This window comes from Monodon monoceros, unplaced genomic scaffold (assembly GCF_005190385.1).
Source record: "Monodon monoceros isolate NGI ecotype Baffin Bay Population unplaced genomic scaffold, NGI_Narwhal_1 Super_Scaffold_16, whole genome shotgun sequence".
NCBI lineage: Eukaryota > Metazoa > Chordata > Mammalia > Artiodactyla > Monodontidae > Monodon > Monodon monoceros.
In genome coordinates this window covers 10,976,427-10,993,374 of record NW_021703772.1, presented here as the reverse complement: position 1 = coordinate 10,993,374, position 16,948 = coordinate 10,976,427, and the positions used below count along the sequence as shown (strand labels likewise).

At 36.6% G+C, this 16,948-nt stretch overlaps 1 protein-coding gene across 1 annotated transcript in view; it reads right to left on the bottom strand.

Annotated features, from left to right (window-relative positions):
* SPHKAP (SPHK1 interactor, AKAP domain containing) overlaps positions 1-16,948 on the bottom strand; it is a 95,489-nt gene that overhangs the window by 35,744 nt on the left and 42,797 nt on the right. Inside the window, exons 3-4 of the mRNA XM_029225621.1 lie at positions 4,571-4,630; positions 2,477-2,611 (exon numbers count right to left, since the gene is read on the bottom strand). Coding sequence (XP_029081454.1) covers positions 2,477-2,611; positions 4,571-4,630 — 195 coding nt within the window. The remainder of the gene's footprint in view (positions 1-2,476; positions 2,612-4,570; positions 4,631-16,948) is intronic.

Below are 16,948 nucleotides of genomic sequence, written 5' to 3'. Positions count from 1 at the left end.
GTTGATTATAAAATGAAAAATTCAGTAGTTCTCTAAGGGTCCAGGGATCCCTAGGGGGCTCAGAAATAGGATTTGTCTCTGTGCTTATGTGATTAGGTCTGTTCTCAAGGAAGGTGGTCCATAATCTTGCTTTTCAAAGTGTGGGTTGTGTACTAGCAGCCTCAGCATCACGTGGGAGCTTGTTACAAATGTATAATCTCAGACTCCACCCCAGACCTACTAAATCAGAATCTGCATTTTCAAGGAATCTTTTGGTGATTCCAACATGCATTAACATTTGAGAAGTATTGGTCTATATCTTTTATGAAATTCACGAAGGATCTGTGCTCCCCTAAATGGTGAGGACCCACTGCTATAGAGTAATGAGAGCTGGCTTGATTAATTTTCTTTCCACTGAATTCAGACATAATATACTAAAGTGAAATTTGATAGATAGATACTTTCTGAGTGCCTATTATATGCAAGGTATGCTGGGAGGTACAAACATGAATCAAATAATTACTCTAGGGGTTGGAGCATAACATACTCCCAGTAGATCAGACATGAATAAAAATAAAGTTGAACCGTAAGAAGTTGTCAGATTTGCAGGTCAAGATTATTGCATATTGTCATTTCCTATCATTTAGCCTAAATATAAATAACAAAGTGAAATGGGGTAGGAATCAAAAGAAATGTTAAGAAAGCAATATGAGCAGTTAAATAATACTTCAAGACAGGCTTAGGGGAAGGAGGTTGTTATTAAACATTCAATGTTACACCGCTGTGGTACCCTTAGGAAGAAAATGTATTTTCTTTACAATCTTCTTGAAAGTAAATAACCATCCTGAGAGTCTTAGGTAAATGATGGCAAACAATGGAGCCTGTAAAATAATGGGGGATATTATTATATAATTTTTATGATAGTCTACTAGGTGTCTGCATACCTTATGACCTTTAATGCAAACAATTTTCTATGAGGTGTCTGTTGCTACTGCTCTGTTACAGATGAGAAATCAGAAGCACAGAAAGGCTGATGGATCCTTTCAAAGTCACAGAAATATAACGTGGAAGAGCCAGCAATGCAATCCAGGTCTGCTGGACTCCAATTCCTGTGTTCTTTCCAACTCTCCTCATGGAGAGTTTAATTAGAAATCGTTACTGACAGGCCTGGTGCCGAAACCACTCTTAAAACTAAGCTTTGAAAATTGCTTTTGGTTATCATGGTTTTGCCTAGTACAAAGAGAGGATACTTAGAGCTGTTTACTCTCTTTTCCAACAATTCATTTTCTCACGAAGGAAATGTGTCATTAGATTGACGAGGAAGAATTTTGTTCTAGGCTCGATGAGCAAATTGTAACAGGCTGTGTGTAGATTTTCATTAAGTATCTGGAGTACGGCAAGAAATAGTGGGTGGACCTCTGAATTTTTTGATATTTTGAAGGATTAAAGAATAAAAGAAGATTTAAAAACGTTCCAGCAAAACTAAAACACAAGGAAGAGAAATTTGTTAGAAGAAAACACATGCTCATTATTTTAAACTGGAGCTATCACTATCAACATATCTTATTTGAGAAAATTTGCGATCTTTTACACAGTATGTCTTTAGAAATCTTTTATGTGTTTTTCTGTAAATTGGTTAAGCAATTTAAAATTTTAAAGTTTTCTTCAGTGTTATAATGATATATCTAATAATAATGAACATTAGTAGATTGAATGATAATAATAGTATTTTAAATTCTACTTTATTTTCAGTAATCTTCTTTTATTCTGGGAACTTCATTTTTGGGCCTAGGAAACTCCATTTCCATCTTTGGGGCTGCTATCCTTTTTTTTTTTGCGGTACGCTGGCGTCTCACTGTTGTGGCCTCTCCCGTTGCGGAGCACAGGCTCCGGACGTGCAGGCTCAGCGGCCATGGCTCATGGGCCCAGCCGCTCCGCGGCATGTGGGATCTTCCCGGACCGGGGCACGAACCCATGTCCCCTGCATCGGCGGGCGGACTCTCAACCACTGCGCCACCAGGGAAGCCCTATCCTATATTTATTAGCTTGGCTGGTTTGATATATCCTGAGAAATAAATAGTATCCGGAAAGAGGAAATTGTGCGATTCTAGGACCACAAGGTATGAATTAGAATTTGGCTATTGTTCCTGAAACAGAAGACAATTCTGTTTTTGATTATCCGGTAGATTTGTAGAAAACCAAGCTAACCAACCAATGCCTAGTGTGTCTGCTTTAGTTTAAGTGCAACTCAGCACCATAAACTTGAGAAGATAACACATGTCAGGAGTTGATGTAAGGGAAACTGTCAAGCTATGAGGGGCAATATTTAAGAGAAATACAAGTAAAGCCTATTCTTGAATACAAGGACATTTTTGATTCTTATGCTATGGGAGTCTATGTATAGCATCTATTTGGGCCTTGTACTGATTTGTGTCAAGAGCTGACCACAGATAACTTATTACTAGTGAATAGGTTATCAAGAGCTTATATTTCTTACCTGCGAAACTTCAAAATCTGCCTGGAGATTTCCAGATGTTAACCCACTTAGGAGGACAATTTCATTTTCTTTTGGCTTTTGGACGTTCATGGAGCTTATAAGTTTTGGAAGATCTGGTGAGACATTGACCAATTTCTGTAGAACAAGAATCTTTATTAGCTTAGATGTTTTATTTTCACTTCCAAAATACTACCCCAAAATTATTTTACTTGCAAAAATAATATACTCAGTAACAATTCATAATATAGATTACTTAATCTATTAAGATTATTACTAGAAGAGATTGTATAAAATTGAAGCATAAGGTTTAGATGGGAATAGAAAATTTCCTAAACATAAAGATTTAAACATTTTTACTTCTAAGTTTTCCGAAGTAAACACTTAATGATTATTGTGACACCACAGTTATACATGATAGTTTGGGAACTTTTTCCTTTAAATCCTTGAATAAGAAACCCGTTAACTAATAATGATGTGTTCTAATAAAGTCAACAATAATATTAATAATAAAATAATTACTAACATTGATTTTTCTGTATGTATTGATTACAAGGCACCATTAAGGACTGTACATATGTTACATTACTGTCTTCAATCATTGCAACACCCCTATGTGGATTGTACCACTATTACTTTCCTTTCACTCATAAGTAGCCTCAGATCCAGAGAAGAGGAGATGAGTTCCTTGAACACCTTTATGTAGCTTATTCAGTTTATGTATACCCTTAGGCATAGCAGAAGGTGGTCTCAAATCACACCTAAGTTCGTTAAATACAATGTTCTTTTTGCTTTAGTCTTTTATTGTGGTAGACATATATACTTAATTTTCTTTTACATATCAAACAAAAGAATATCAAAACCTGAGAACACAAGCAGGGAATACTAAGAGATTCATACACAGCACAGATTAATTAGAAATACACATCTACATATGCATTTTATAGATTCTAAAAATGTGATTTCCATAATATTACCAAATTTCCATTTCACATATATTTAAAAATTAATATCTGTAATCTATTTGCATATTTAAATACTGTAATAGCTGTCCCAAAGATCACTGCTGAAACAGTTTTGTTTTCATGAAGATCACATTAATCAGAGAAATGAGTAGGAAAAAATGCTGTTCAGTTATAATGCATCTTTTCTATGTCATAAAGTTTGATGGAAACACAGTTCCTAAGATGTCAATTGCTTTGGTCCTTCCTGCTCTCTCTTTGATGTACCCTGCACCATAATTCCATCAAATGAAATTATATGTACAATTTCTTTTGAAGATCTCTCCAGTACTACACTGATGAGTGGTATTTTGGAGCCCAGTGGGAAGTCAAATAATAAATAATCTGTATGGGCAATTGAGCTGGAGAACTTCAGGTGCAGCATCGTCAAGAAGAGAACATTGCGGGAGTAACTGAGTAACTGCAGGTCTACCATAGTGTGATAATCAGGTGGCAAATGGTGTGCTTTTATTCATTATTCACACCAAATAGTGAAATCAAACCACCTTCAGCTTTGGGAATGAATCCTTCCCACTGTAACCACAGGCTCTAGTTCCGAAGGATTGAGTGGACCTTCAAGTTGTCGCATGTTGTCAAGGATTTACATCAGGATCTTAAAACCTCGGATGAGCTTGGAACATTTAGCTGCTGCAGAGTGCAAAAGGTTTGAGTCCGAGATGAGTGTAGGGCTAGGAAACTGAAGTTAGATATAAAACATTTGATGAAAGCAGCAGGAAGGACAAAGCAGAGGGAAGAGCTAGCTGGTATCAAGTGGGTTTTGCAAAAACCTTGGAAAAGTCATCACAGACAGAGTGTTTGAGAGTGGAGAAGGGGAGAGTAGAAAAGCCACTCCTAGGCACTGGCAGGCAGGAGAAAGCATCTGTCTACTGGGGAAAGCAAGTTTCACAAATATAAGGAGGGCAAGCTGTGTAGGAAAGTGGCAGGAAAGGGGTCAGGGAGATGGGCTGTGATGAAACCACCTAATTAAAGAGTCTCCTACAAAGTGAGCATCATTTAAGTGGAGTCATGTTAGTTCTCTCATCAGTAGAGCCAGTCCTTGAAGTGAGTTCCCAGAGAGCCCAGTTCCCAGTGCTACCTGCTGCAGGTGCTCTGTACTGCATGCATCCTTGTTCACATCCAGGTTCACAAAGCAGACCTGGGAAAGAGGGCAAATATTGTCAATTAAGTGAAAAACATGACAGTCATTTTTTTTTTTAAAGATGTTGGGGGTAGGAGTTTATTAATTAATTAATTTATTTTTGCTGTGCTGCATCTTCGTTTCTGTGCGAGGGCTTTCTCTAGTTGTAAGCGGGGGCCACTCTTCATCGCGGTGCGCGGGCCTCTCACTATGGCGGCCTCTCTTGTTGCGGAGCACAGGCTCCAGACGCGCAGGCTCAGTAGTTGTGGCTCACGAGCCTAGTTGCTCCGCGGCATGTGGGATCCTCCCAGACCAGAGCTCGAACCCGTGTCCCCTGCATTAGCAGGCAGATTCTCAACCACTGCACCACCAGGGAAGCCCCATGACAGTCATGTTTGAAGAAAGCAGGAATTAGTTTGGGGCAAATGATTAGAGAGTCGTACATATCTTGTGTAGTTGATCTGGCCTAGAAACAGCCATCTTACCTTTGGGCGTCTGCACCCAATTCCTACACATAGTTCCAACTGATCCCACCAAATGCCCTCCGTCTTTCATGGCCCGACAAACAAAACAAAGCCCCTTTGTATGGAACCAGTGTAACAGTCCCAAGAAAATCTTCAGGTTTATAAAGTGTTGTCAAATCTCATGAAATAGGAAAAAGATTTGTAATACTCTCAACCTCTGTTTATAATTGCAACAAACACTTCTTGCTGTTTCCCTCTTTCCTCTTATTTCCTGCTCCTTTTCTCCACCACTTTTCATATCATGTACGATCAATGGATTTCTCTGTCTCATCGTTTCAGTTAATTTTAATGTATTTCATCTTGTTGTAGAGTTTACCTCTTCTGTAGCTATCTTAAATAAGTGTTTGAATAAGTAAGAGTATGAAAACAACACCTACAAGATTAAATAATAATTCAGAGCAACAGTAAAAGAATTGTACAATTTAAACACATCACATAGATTGAACAAACCACCATGGGCATTCAGATGGGAATGGTGAGAAGAAAATTTTAAGAAAATTTGCAAAGAGATGAGATACGTTATTGAGAGATGAATAGGATTTTGGTGGGTAAGGAAAGAGGCTGACGTCCCTGGGAGGTCAGATAGTATGAGTAATATTTGGAGGTAGGAAAGAGCAATGCCCTGTAAAGAAGCAGGGAGAGAGTCTGGTTGCAGCAAAGTCCTGGAGAAAGAAAAGTGTTAGAAATAAGGTCTTGGAAGGTTCATGTTAAATGAGGTCATGCAAATGAAGTTTTACAATATTTTACTAAAAATCATTCAAAGGTTTTTATTCCTAACATGTCGATTTGATCATACAAAACTGGATGAGAACATTAATTATCTGGGTATTTAGTCAGACGTTTGGACTTAAGTAGATGCCTGCAAGCACATGGGGGTTTCTGATTTCAGTTAGTTGTTTGAGGTCATGGTTTCTTAGAGTCCACTCTTTTTCTTTTTGAGGGAAAAAGAACTATAATTGAAAGATTTTGGGAAAGGCCTTAAAAACTAAAATGGTTATATACTGCCGAAGTGTAAAGATCTCTACTGTCCTTATCCCAAGTATTGGGAGATTTCTTCAAGTTTCCTGGGCTCAAAATATCATTGCAGTGCATCCTACAGTATTTCTTCTTAAGAATAACTCGATGGGCATTTGGGACAAGGAAGGGCATGAAATGCCACCCTCACTCTCATTCAGAGGTTCTCTTCTTTTGAGTTAATAAGATGGGTAAACAGGGAAGATTCAGGCCTGAGTCCTTTTGCAGACAATGCAAATGGAAGCATAAATAGTAGGTGATGCTTGGAAGGGGTTCATGATCTAGAGGAGTCTGAGAATATTCATATAATGATAGTTACTTTGCCCTTGGAAAATTGGTTCAATATCCATTAGTACTCAGGGACTTTTCTTCACATGCAGCTGGGATGACAGTTATTGAATTGATTAGACAATTTTCCATTCACCTTAAAGAAAGTTGCATTACCTGGCCCCTGGGCATCACAAAGCTCTATTATCTTATTTCCCAGTGGGAGAGGGCAAAGCAGAGAGACCAAAGAAAAGCATCTATAATAACCATTTATCTGCCCTCCAATATTGTCTTTAGTTTCTGAAGATGAACAATTTTTTCATTAATTTTCTGCTACAATGTGAAACTCTACCTATATTCGGAGGAAACCGTCCATACTTGCTAGCTGGGCCAAGACCAAAACAAAGCAAGACATAAACCAACCACCTGCTTATATTTAGTCTGTATATATTTCTGCAGCTTGGTGGTAGGGGAGGTTTTTAGGGCCTGATGTACGTCCAATTTTAGGAGACCTTCTTTTAGAAAAAGAATGATGAAATTCAAAATTCTAAATTAGATGTGAAAGTGAATATTTATTTATTTAGAAGGAGAAAAGAAATCACAAAAAAATCTCAAATTTAAAAAGACTGACAATAGAAAGCCCAGAGATAAACCCACACACATATGGTCACCTTATCTTTGATAAAGGAGGCAAGAATATACAATGGAGAAAAGATAGCCTCTTCAGTAAGTGGTGCTGGGAAAACTGGACAGTTACATGTAAAAGAATGAAATTAGCACACTCCCTAACACCATACACAAAAATAAACTCAAAATGGATTAAAGACCTAAATGTAAGGTCAGACACTATCAAACTCTTAGAGGAAAACACAGGCAGAACACTCTATGACATAAACCACAGCAAGATCCTTTTTGATCCACCTCCTAGAGAAATGGAAATAAAAACAAAAATAAACAAATGGGACCTAATGAAACTTAAAAGTTTTGCGCAGCAAAGGAAACCATAAACAAGACCAAAAGACAAACCTCAAAATGGGAGAAAATATTTGCCAATGAAGCAACTGACAAAGGCTTAATCTCCAAAATTTACAAGCAGCTCATGCAGCTCAATAACAAAAAAACAAACAACCCAATCCAAAAATGGGCAGAAGACCTAAATAGACATTTCTCCAAAGAAGATATACAGATTGCCAACAAACACATGAAAGAATGCTCAACGTCATTAATCATTAGAGAAATGCAAATCAAAACTACAATGAGATATCATCTCACACCAGTCAGAATGGCCATCATCAAAAAATCTACAAACAATAAATGCTGGAGAGGGTGTGGAGAAAAGGGAACCCTCATACACTGTTGGTGGGAATGTAAATCGATACAGCCACTGTGGAGAACAGTTTGGAGGTTCCTTAAAAAACTAAAAATAGAACTACCATATGACCCAGCAATCCCACTAACTGGGCATATACCCTGAGAAAACCATAATTCAAAAAGAGTCATGTACCAAAATGTTCATTGCAGCTCTATTTACAATAGCCAGGACATGGAAGCAACCTAAGTGTCCATCGACAGATGAATGGATAAAGAAGATAAGGCACATATATACAATGGAATATTACTCAGCCATAAAACTGAACGAAATTGAGTTATTTGTAGTGAGGTGGATGGACCTAGAGTCTGTCAAAAAGATTGAAGTAAGTCAGAAGGAGAAAAACAAATACCATATGCTAACACATATATATGGAATCTAAAAAAAAAAAAAAAAAAAGTCACGAAGAACCTAGGGGCAAGACGGGAATAAACACGCAGACCTACTAGAAAATGGACTTGAGGACGCAGGGAGGGGGAAGGGTAAGCTGGGATGAAGTGAGAGAGTGGCATGGACGTATATACACTACCAGATGTAAAACAGCTAGTGGGAAGCAGTCGCATAGCACAGGGAGATCAGCTCGGTGCTTTATGACCAGCTAGAGGGGTAGGATCGGGAGGGTGGGGGGGAGACGCAAGAGGGAAGAGATATGCGGATATATGTATATGTATAACAGATTCACTTCAGTATAAAGCAGAAACTAACACACCATTGTAAAGCAATTATACTCCAATAAAAACGTTAAAAAAATTGTAAAGCAACTATACTCCAATAAAAATTTAATTAAAAAATAAAAATAAAAAAAGACTGACAAATACCACAAACATGAGAGCTTTCAGAAAAATGATATTTTAATTAGTAAACTGCCCAGTGCACCTCCATGATCCTTTTTCTCTACATTTTTGGCCCCATACTCTGATCATCTCTTCATATAAAAGCAGTTTTACGACATCATTTTCTCTAAAGAGAATCGAAAGATAATTCAGTCTTTAATACTGTTGATTTAAGTTTTTTCAGCTTCGCAAACTTTTATTGATAATATCTTATGCATTTTCCAGGTGTTGTCAAATTTAGTGAGAAACCACTACATAATTTCTTTCCTATATGGCTTGTTATATATTCATTCATTTTAATACCATTACAAGTTTGTGCTCTACAAACATAAAAATTTGGATAAATTCTCTTTTGTTTGATTCCAGTTAAAAAAGAAAAAAACAGTTCATGGTTCATTTATAATTTTCAATGCTGTATTATCCAATTTCCCACCAGGAAAGGACTTCTGTGTTTTCTAGGCACCAAAGAGAACCCCGTCTCGTATTTATAATTTTACATGTTTGGTGACTGGAAGAGTTCTCCACAGACTAGCTTCTGGCACATAAACCTTGTTTTCTTTTCACTATTTTATGTTTCTGGTATTGGGGATGGTAGGACACCTCATATTGTGAAACTGTCTCTGATCTAAAATCTTCAAGCAGCAATGTCTGGCTGAGTCCATGATGGGGGCATTCAGGAAGCCATTCCTACATGTGGATGGCTAGCAGTCACTTAACTATACATGAAAGTGATCTCAAGCAACATAAATATATCTCATGTAAACACTAGTCTACTCAATTTCCCTTAAGCTAGACCACACACATGTCTGTGGTCACTCTGATGACCCTCCACACGAGAAGAGATAAGATGTAGTGAGGGTCTGAATGGAAGGAGACAAGTGCAGTTAAAATGTCTTCACTTTGAAAATCACACAAACATACAACCATGTGAGTACCTGGGAGTGGATTCTATGCAACCAAGGTCCTAAATTTTAAGCTTTGATAGTTTTACAGTAAGCGCACTTCATGGTGAAATGTTCTCTGTGATGAGAACGCTCTTAGCTTATGCTCACCCTCTATGACCGTGGGCTGTTTACTTGAGATTTAGCCATCTTCCGTTGCTGAACTCCAAGTGGAGAGTATAAGACAAGACTCTGTCCAGAAGGGCTGGGGAATGGTGGGTATGGGGTAGCGGTTGTGTAGGTTGATGAGGGGACTACGTGCTCTACATCTCCGAGGTTTATGGCTTGGTGTCAGGTGCTGAGAAGACAAACAAGTATTTTTCTTTCTCTCAGGGAGTTATGGTCTGCTGAAAGCAGAACACATCCCTAACACGATGAACATGAAGTGTTACAGAAGTGACAGGCCTGTGTGCTGGTAAAGGAAGTTGGGAAAAGGGGACCCATCACAAATGGCATCTCGGAGAAACTGGATTTGAAGTAAGCTTGGAAGGCAGGCAGGACACATTTAAAAGCAGAAGAGGGAAAATGACACAAACAGTGCATGGATGGTTTTCCCCTGATCAGCACCTGTTGAGTAATGCTAAGAGGCTCTGTTTTAAGCACAGGCTGAGTAGAGGGAGAAGACAGAGGCTGTGAAGTCCAAGGCGAGAGAAGCTTCCTTGAGAAACCCCAGAGTGAGATCAAAGTGGGTGGACAAAATACCTTTCTTTCTGCACAATAAAAGACTCTGGTAATAATAGCAGACTTTTTTAAAAGAGTCAAATGAAAGAGGAAGTCATAATTTTGTGATACAGTTCCTGTGCAGTAAGAATTGAGGGAGACCTGTGGGTTAGAGTTAGGTATTTCCTTTCTTACAAACGAGGCCGCTTCCATGTTATTACAGGAGGATATGAGGAAACTTGGTAACGGGAAGTTAAAATTTCTAGAGGCTTAGGGTGAGTGTTATGTGTGATTAAAATATTAAAGCCTGGGACATTATTCATTACGGTTTAATGGGCTGAGTATTGAAAGGGGTCCCTCAGGGTCTGGAAAGAGCGCTGTGGGCAGGGAGGTTGAGGCTGTATGTCTGAGACATCAGCCAATTAGGAATAAGATGTAACTACTCTGTGTTGACTCTTTGTCTCAGTCTGGAGTGATGTTATTGAGTTAACTGTAAAATGCCTGAATGTGCAAATCCAAATATGTCAAATGATACAGGGAAAGATTTTTTTTAAAAATAGGCATGTTTAATTACCTTTGCTTTTAAACACAGTTCATTTCCTTCAGCCTTGACTGGATTATTAGCTCATGAGGGCAGGTCCTGGTCATTACTATATTCTTAGTGCTTAGCATAGCTTGGCACTTGAAAGATGCTCAATAAACCCTTGCTGATAAATGTACATGCATGAATGAAGTGAAAGCACTGTCACAGGTGATAGGTGTAATAATTTTATTACATAAGTAATAAGTTATTTTAAATAAATATTTTCCTTATTTATTACATAGTTTTCTTCCAACAAATATGCAAGGGATTAAATAGAGAAGTTATCGGATAATTAACTGGGCTAATATTAGTCCAGCTATTGATATTATTTAAAGTGCTTAGATTGGCTTCTTTATCCCATGAATAAGGATTTGCTAAAAAAATAGAAATAGGCAAAAAGTTGAGAACCATAATTGGTAATAAATACACGTAAAAGATATTAACGTTTTTCTTGGACTGAGAGCTCCTTTCTCCTCATATAAAGTACATTCCACTCTGTGTCTGCACACGCCCTTGTTTAGAGCATCTGCAAACATATTCAGCCATAGAAGATGATAAAAACACAACATCATCACCGAGAGAACACAAACATCTCTCTTCTTGCCTAAAGGCTAATTTTGTGGTTGTCCATAACTTTTAAATTCAAAGCCTCTCTTCTGTCATTATTATGGTTTTAAAAAGAAATGTTATAGTAATAAGAATCACTGAGAAAATGATGCCACTTTATAATTTTGACTTTTAAGTAATCTAATAAAATATTCTTCAAAGGTATTCATAAATAGTTAACATTTTAATGTTTGTAGGCAATACATTGTTTTCTCTGTTTAGTTTTTATAGATTATTTAGTCAAGGAATCTCAATTGTTTATTTTACCTATAAGTCTAGTTTCATAAATGGAGGACCACGTAGACCTGTTTAAAAATAAAAGTTTACTATGACGGTTTATTAGTGATATAAGATATATTTTGGTAAAAAACTACTATGAGAAAGGGGTTAACCTTAAACCTTATTAAAATAAGAAACAATAATTTTAAGTGGATTGTAATTCATAACTTTTGTAAGTTAACTGTATTTAATGGTTTTATTTCAGTACAAATTAAGTCAAACAAAAACAATACTATACGTAACGTAAAAAATTCATGTTTGACTCTTTGAATTGACCCACAGAAAAAGAACTAGTGGTGATTGTCAGACTGAAGCTTATATTGTATGTGGACAGTTTTATTTTATCATGTATTCATTTCAGTCAACATTTTGGATTGTTCAGAGAGTCAAATGCAACAGTCGAGAAATGCCGTTGCATGATGCACTCACTAAAGGCAAATCCTGTGCAAAAGGATATATGACAATGGAGTTTTAGCCCAGGATGTGGGACCTTGGATTTTCTTTCCCGGGTATGTTTTCATCTCTCCTGAATTCAGCTAAAGTCTATTAAGGAAATCATTCTTATGGAGATCCTGCTTAGAAAATATTAAAAAACATGATGTCAAATTGCCTTTGGCATCAAGGCATTTGAATGTTTACTATGACCAAATATATACATATGTATTACCTTAGAAGAAACCCAATTCCTTATTTCTGCAGCTTCTAACAATGCAACCATCTGGCCATGTGGCAATGATAAGATCTCTTAATTTGGTGGTATTAAAATGCTGATCCACAAATCTTTCAAAGTAAAAATTGCTTCCTTTCTTCCCCCCAACCAGAAGTCTTCAGCTAGATCCAGGACCAAAAGCATCTTTTCAAGAATATGGCTTTTTCCCTATTAGTACTTTAGGCTGATGATAACTAAAATGGCAATTCATGCATCAATGTTGTTATGTCGCAGAGCTGTCAGACATTTTGGGACAGACTTGACTATTTGGAATGATACTGCATTGGTATCCAGTTATTATTGCTTTGAAATGATTGAAGTAATCACACAAAATGAAATATGAAGTTTTATTTACACTTGAGACAGTCAAACCTTTCTGCTTTTTTCATTGTCAATATTTTTTAAAAATAAGTTTGAAATGCTGTTTGGGGATAGCGATTCAAGCAGTTTGTGACAAGAGACACAGGAAAAGGCATAGAGATTTCTGAACAGTGACAGATATTTTAACTAGTCATACATCAAGCCAATTTTATTGCTAACCTAAAAAATTAAAGATAAGGATGCTACTCAAGATTAATTGTTTATTTTCCCACAATTTTTGTTGTTTTAAAAGACATTTCTTTTGGAGCAAGAGGATAAACTTATGTGCAATATCTGATATACATTTACCAGATAAAGAACACATGGTATTTGTTTTAAACTTCCATTTTAAAGATACTCTTTATTGAGATATAATTCAAATACCATATGACTTACCCATTTAAAGTGTATGCTTCTATTTTTTTTTTTAATTGATTAGTTTATTTTTGGCTGTTTTGGGCCTTCGTTGCTGCACACGGGCTTTCTCTAGTTGTGGCGAGAGGGGGCTACTCTTCGTTGCAGTGAACAGGCTTCTCATTGCAGTGGCTTCTCTTTATTGTGGAGCATGTGCTCTAGACCCACGGGCTTCAGTAGTTGTGGCATGGGGGCTCCAGTAGTTGTGGCTTTTGGACTCTAGAGAGCAGGCTCAGTAGTTGTGGTGCACGGGCTTAGTTGCTCCGCGGCATGTGGGATCTTCCCAGACCAGGGATTGAACCCGTGTCCCCTGCATTGGCAGGCGGATTCTTAACCACTACCACCAGGGAAGTCCCACTTCTATAGTTTTTAATATATCAACAGAGTTGTGCAACCACCACCACAATAAATTTTAGAATATTTTTATCATCCACAAAAGAAAATGTATTATTAGCAGTCAATCTCTATTTCTCCCCAAATACCCTCTCTCTAGCCCTAGACAACCAGTCGTCTACTTTCTATTTCTATATATTTGCCTGTTTTGGACATTTAGTGTAACAAGAATCATGTGTTTTAGAAACAAAATATATATTTGTTGGTGACTGATCAACATAATGTTTTTAAAGTCCATTCATGTCATAGTATGTAAAAATAGTTTGTTTTTTATTGTTGGATAGTATTCCATTGTGTGTATATATACATATATACACATATATATATTGCATTTTATTTATTAATTTATCAGTTTATGGATACTTGGGTTGTTTTCAAGGAAATATGAATTTTTCACAATCTCCCCTGGTAACTGAGGACTTGGGAATCATAAGGTAAGATGATTTTTGACTGTAATTTTTTCATCTCTCATCTTGGTGATGAGAACTTTCTCCTGTCACGTCTTCCGAATAAAAAGGAGTGATCTTAAGGAAAAATGATGCCCAAAGATGGTGGGGGCAGGAATGAGTCAAATTTCCTTTAGAACAGGGTTTATCTGGAAGTTTTATCTTTTTTGTATGTCAGATTGAAAGGACAAAGAATACATTGGTTCCATCTTGCTTACTTCTTCTCTCACAGATGTTATTTAGATTATTAATACACAAAGAGCTGAGATACATTCCTGAAGTCTCAGGAGTCATGCCCTGGGATAATGCAGGCAAAGAAGAGTCAAATGCTGATCAACTATCAAGTAGATGAATTATTATAGACATCTTGGTTGATGGTGGTGTATCTTCTACTCATCGTCACACTTCTGTTTTCTTTCTGATCAAGATGATTTCTCAAGTCTTCACTTTGCCTACTGTAATTAAGCCAAGTTTCAGAGAGTCACACAGCAATCACTAGCATGTTTAATAGGGAAAATCTTTTTTTCTGGGGTACGTGGAGCATGTGTAGGGGAGGGGAGTAGTCAGAGGATTTATGTCTTCTGATAGATGAACAGCACCTCAGGAGGTGGGAGATGAGATCTGTTTGCTGATCCCAAAACATGACTAGAACATGAAATTCTTACCTGTAATCAAGTTAAATATGACGGTTCTACACATCTCACTCTTTGAAATTCATTGTGCTCAAACTGCTGTTTTTTTTTTTTTTTTTTAATAAGTTCTTACCACTCTCTTGGATGCCTTCAGTTCAAAAGGTTAACTCTACTTAATCTGGATCAGCATCCTCTAAGCAAAAGAATGATTGAGGGAGCAGGACAGTTCCTGAATCATGGAAGCCAGGAATAACCCAGTTCCTCAAAGTCTATGAACGGCCATAATAAAAGAACTAACAACAAAGAACTGAAGAAATAAGTAAGCTATGCAGCAGAAAGCCACCTAATTTTCAAAGCTTTCAAAACAATCCTGTTTTCATGTAGAGGACACAGTCATTGTTCAGAATATTAAAATTTTATAGGTTTCACCAAACAGCGATGGAGGAAATTCCAGACACAGTACATGGGACAATGTGCTCCCCATATCTGGCTGGACCGTTCCCTCATCTTTGAGGTACAGTAGTGCAGAAATGACAGGAGGATGTGCTCTGCCTACAGACAAGCTTAGCTTCAAATCCTGGCTTCACCCCTTAACAGTTTGTAGTCTTAATAAGCCATAGAAAAAATGGGGGTAATAAAATATATCTGATTTGCAGAATTTCTGTGAAGATTAGATGAAATACAAAATAAACAATATCGGAGCAAACTGGATGACACTTTATTGCTTTCTGTGTTATAGTCTGTAAGGGTGAACTATTTGAAATTGTTGCTCTTTAATTTTTTTCATACAAAAAAAATTTCATAAGGTCTAACCTAAATAACCTAAATAATTTGAGGTAGAATACGTATAAAAAACAGCTATTTATGAGTGTAAAGCAATTAAAATTTGGTTCCTTGCATGTAGCTACTTCCTCTGCTACCCAAATCTTATTTACTTGATATAAATATTTGTTTTAGTTCGATTATGTAAACATTATTTATTGATGAAAAACATTAAATTATTTTTTCTAAACCTTTATTTCTTATGTTTGGGACCAAATATATACAAGTACAGTGTGTTACCTTATTTTTCAGGGCTATAAAACATTTAATTAAGAAATGCCTTCATTCTTGTTCCCAGAGGTGTTTATGACTTAATTCATCTGAATACCTGCAACTGTTATGATGATGTTGTTATCATGTGTCATAAAACCAGTAGATGATTGCAACAGACATGAAATAGGGAACCATTTCATGAAAATGAAAGTAAAAAAAATTATAATTTACAGCAGAAATGTAGACACGTTAAAAACATTAACCACTGCTTAATCATCATCGCTTATTTAGTTCCTTAATAAGAATAGTGCTGTTTGAGAGAGCTTATAGATCTGGAGAGAAAACAGCCTCTATTCTTAGAAATAAAGATCTTTAATGAGAATGAGTAAACGCAAACTTTTACACATACAGATCAACCATTTGAAGCCAATGCATGATTTCAATTTCTCAGTACAGCGTATAAAAGGATACATGGCTTAGCTTTATTTTAAAACATTTAAAAAGTCAGTTGAGAACGTGCTTTTCATCAGTATTGAAACGTTAATCAGTTAACTGACAAAAATCTTCCTCCAGGCATGATGAGACAGTTCAACTTTGACTATGGCATTAGAATGAAATGCTATAGATTTGATAAACTGAACATGAATTGCATATTGAAATATTGCATGGTTTTAAATTTTGTAGAATTTTATGTTTTAACTCTTCAACTAAACTTCCATAAAATTATTTCTCATTTTTCACCTTTAAAGTAATAAAGTTACCTTTTTCCTCTTCTTAAAGTCATACATATTTGCACAAAGAAAATGTAAAAAGTGTAGAAATTGATGTTTGTAGTCTTAGTAGCTCAATTATTTTAGAGTAGATGAAAGGCAATTTAAACACTTAAAATCACTGGGAATAAATGATAGTGAACCTAATTTTAAAATGCAAATAATTAAACCAAACTAATAAATAACTCCAAACTTTACCTCTCCAAGATACTTCAGGGATACTTTTTTTTTTTTTACATCTTTATTGGAGTATAATTGCTTTACAATGGTGTGTTAGTTTCTGTTTTATAATAAAGTGAATCAGTTATACATATACATATGTTCCCATATCTCTTCCCTCTTGCGCCTCCCTCACTCCCACCCTCCCTATCTCACCCCTCTAGGTGGTCACAAAGCACCAAGCTGATCTCCCTGTGCCATGTGGCTGCTTCCCACTAGCTATCTATTTTACATTTAGTATATATGTCCATGCCACTCTCTCACTTTGTCACAGCTCACCCT